At 59.2% G+C, this 3,314-nt stretch overlaps 1 protein-coding gene across 1 annotated transcript in view; it reads left to right on the plus strand.

Annotated features, from left to right (window-relative positions):
* Positions 1-3,314, plus strand: part of GNAI3 (G protein subunit alpha i3) — a gene marked incomplete at its 5' end in the record, with an annotated part of 7,667 nt that overhangs the window by 2,311 nt on the left and 2,042 nt on the right. Inside the window, 2 exons of the mRNA XM_029959801.1 lie at positions 2,196-2,325; positions 3,147-3,300. Of these exons, the coding sequence (XP_029815661.1) occupies positions 2,196-2,325; positions 3,147-3,300 (284 nt within the window). The remainder of the gene's footprint in view (positions 1-2,195; positions 2,326-3,146; positions 3,301-3,314) is intronic.

Raw genomic sequence — 3,314 nt, forward strand, 5'->3', positions numbered from 1 at the left:
TTTGATTTCCCTTCTTCTGTTCTTTCCAGCTGCTTTTCTCTCGGGATCACACCCACACAGGTACCTGACTGCTCCTTTTCCAGGCCCCAATCCCAAAAAATCGCACTCAGAGGGCGCTGAGTGTGTCCCCTCCCGTGGTGTGTTCTCTGGGAATTCCGGCCTGGATGGGACTCTCCTGTCCCCTCTTCCTGACCCAGATCCAGGCTCGGGATCCCTCCTGCTCCTTCCTGTGGCGCTAATTCCTTCTAAACCCCGGAGCTGAGGCTCAATCCCTCTTTCCCACTTTCCTGCTGCTTAGGAATTCCTTGCTTGGGATCCTGGGGGATCCTGTGGGAATTCCCATGGTGTTTGTGGATGTAGGACAGCCCAGTTTTCCCTGTTTGTGCCGACAGTTTGGAGCCTTTCCTGCTCACATCCCTAAAAATGTGTCTGGTGGCTTCTGTAGAGCTTGTGTTTGGAAGGGTTGGGTGGAAAATCCCAGGGTTTTCATGGAATTCCAGGCTGGTTTGGGGTGGGAAGGACCTTAAAGCCCATCCAGTGCCGTGGACAGGGACACCTCCCACTGTCCCAGGTTGCTCCAAGTTTATCCAGCCTGGGCTTGGACACTTCCAGGGATGGGACATCCTCTGGGAATTCCATCCCAGCCCCCTCCCAGGGAGGAGTTCCCTCCCAATATCCCATCCATCCCTCCCTCTGGCAGTGGGAAGCCATTCCCTGTGTCCTGTCCCTCCATCCCTTGTCCCCAGCCCCTCTCCAGCTCTCCTGGAGCCCCCTTAGGCCCTGGGAGGGGCTCCAAGGTCTCCCTGGAGCCTTCCCTTCTCCAGGGGAACATTCCCAGCTCCAGTGCTTGGATCCCCTGGAGCAGGGACCTTCCATGCAGTTTCCTGGGAGAACAGCAGCGTTTTGCCTTCGGAGTTTCACCCAGAGATGCCCAAACCCTTCCCATCTCCGGGGGGTCTCTGCAGCTCCTGGATTCCATCCAGGGAATCCCGTGGATCAGCAGGAGCGTCTCCAGCTGCCGCTCCCGGTGCTTCCAAACCCCGCGGGGCTGGAGGCTCCTCCCGCCCTCCTTCGGAAGGGAGGGAAGAGGCTCCTTCCCAATCCCACCCTGGATCACGTAACAGGGCCCCAGGCACGTCCCAGAGGGAATGTTTTCTGTGGGGAAACCCTGGAACTCTGCTTGACATTCCATGAATGAGGCAGCCCAGGGGCTGGAATTCGGATGGGCCGAGTTCTCCTCCGTCACGGATCCTGGAGAATCCCCTGGAATCTCCGAGATTCCCACCTTCCCTCTGGCCCGGGGGGTTTGTGGGACAGGGAAGGTGGGACCTGCTTTGGCATCCTGGGATCCCACCCTGGGCAGCTCCCTATGGAACAAATCCATCGTCAGGACTCCGTAACAACGCTTTCACCTGGATTAATTAATTCCCATTCCAACCTGGGCTCTCCTCAGAATATCTGGGAGAGCAGGGGGTTGGAATCTCCCAGGACACTCATCTTTTAATGAGGAATTAACTCCATTTCTGCCAGAATTCCCGGGGCAGCTCCAGCCTGGAAAGCTCCGGTTGGATTTCCGGGCATGAGCCACTTCTTTAATCCTGGGAATCCCACCCCAGCTCCCGGCAGGAGCTCCCAGGGAACCACATTCCCACTCATTCCAATCCCTGGGAGGAGCTTTGGGGATCCCGGACAAACCAAGGGGTTGTTGCCAAGGAAACAGGAGAGGGAACAAAATCCACGTTCCCTGGGGGATCAGGAGCTCCGGGGGGTGATTCCAGCTTGGAACTGCTCCAGAGGATCTGGGAATGGTTTGGGTGGAAGAGGAATTAAAGCCCATCCAGTGCTGTGGGCAGGGGCACCTCCCACTGTCCCAGGGCACTCCAAGGTTATCCAGCCTGGCCTTGGACACTTCCAGGGATGGGACATCCTCTGGGAATTCCATCCCAGCCCCTCCCCTCCCTCCCAGTGAAGGACTCCTTCCCAATATCCCGATATCCCATCCAACCCTCCGGCAGCGGGAAGCCATTCCCTGCGTCCTGTGGAACAAAACAGGAATTCTGCTTCCACGTCCCCTGTGCTGCAAAGGGAATTTCCCCTCCCCTCTCCCGAGGGAAGCCGGGCCTCGTTGTCCCCGAATTCCCCCCAGGAATGCCCCGGGGGCGGGGGGGCTGAGCTGGTTCTCCCGCCTTTCCCAGGATGTTCGACGTGGGCGGGCAGAGGTCGGAGCGGAAGAAGTGGATCCACTGCTTCGAGGGCGTCACGGCCATCATCTTCTGCGTGGCCCTCAGCGACTACGACCTGGTGCTGGCCGAGGACGAGGAGATGGTACGGGATTGTGGGAGCGTGGGATTGTGGGAGCGTGGGATTGTGGGACTGTGGGAGCACAGGATCGGGGGAGTTGAGAGCGCCTGGAATGGCCCACGGCAACTGCTCCGGTGTGGGCCCCTTCCCATGGGTCAGTCCCTCAGGAACTGCTCCAGGTCCTTCCATGGGATCAGTCCCTCAGGAACTGCTCCAACCTGGATCCCTTTTCATGGGATCAATCCAGGTTCCTTTCCATGGGTCAGTCCTTCAGGAACTGCTCCAGCTCCTTCCATGGGCTCAATCCAGGTCCCTTTCCATGGGGTCAGTCCCTTGGGAGCTGCTCCAAGTCTTCCCATGGTTCAGTCCTTCAGGAACTGTTCCAACCTGGATCCCTTTCCATGGGGTCAGTCCCTCAGGAACTGCTCCAACCTGGATCCCTTTCCATGGGATCAGTCCCTCAGGAACTGCTCCAGCTCCTTCCATGGGCTCAATCCAGGTTCCTTTCCATGGGTCAGTCCCTCTGGAGTTGCCCCACTGTGGCTCCCTTTCCCTGGGCTCCGCCTTGGCCGGTGGCAGATCCATCCTGGAGCCGCTGCCCTTGGCTCTGCTGGGCATGGAAAACCCTCGGGAGTTTCCCGCAGGAGCCACCCCATGACCCCCCCCCCGGATTGGGGCCAATTCCTCCCTGGATCCACCTGGGAGTGACAAACATTCCCAGGCCTGGGGGTGTCCCCACAGCCCCTTCCTTGGCCTGGGCTCCTTCCGGGGGGACGGGGCTCCTGGGAAGGAGGTGGCACTCCAGTGTCCCTTCCCTGATCCCTCCCGTGTCCGTCCCGCTCCAGAACCGGATGCACGAGAGCATGAAGCTCTTCGACAGCATCTGCAACAACAAGTGGTTCACGGACACCTCCATCATCCTCTTCCTCAACAAGAAGGATCTGTTCGAGGAGAAGATCCGCCGCAGCCCCCTCACCATCTGCTACCCCGAGTATCCAGGTACCGGCATCCCC

Source organism: Manacus vitellinus, unplaced genomic scaffold, assembly GCF_001715985.3.
Source record: "Manacus vitellinus isolate BGI_N305 unplaced genomic scaffold, ASM171598v3 scaffold_223_pilon, whole genome shotgun sequence".
NCBI lineage: Eukaryota > Metazoa > Chordata > Aves > Passeriformes > Pipridae > Manacus > Manacus vitellinus.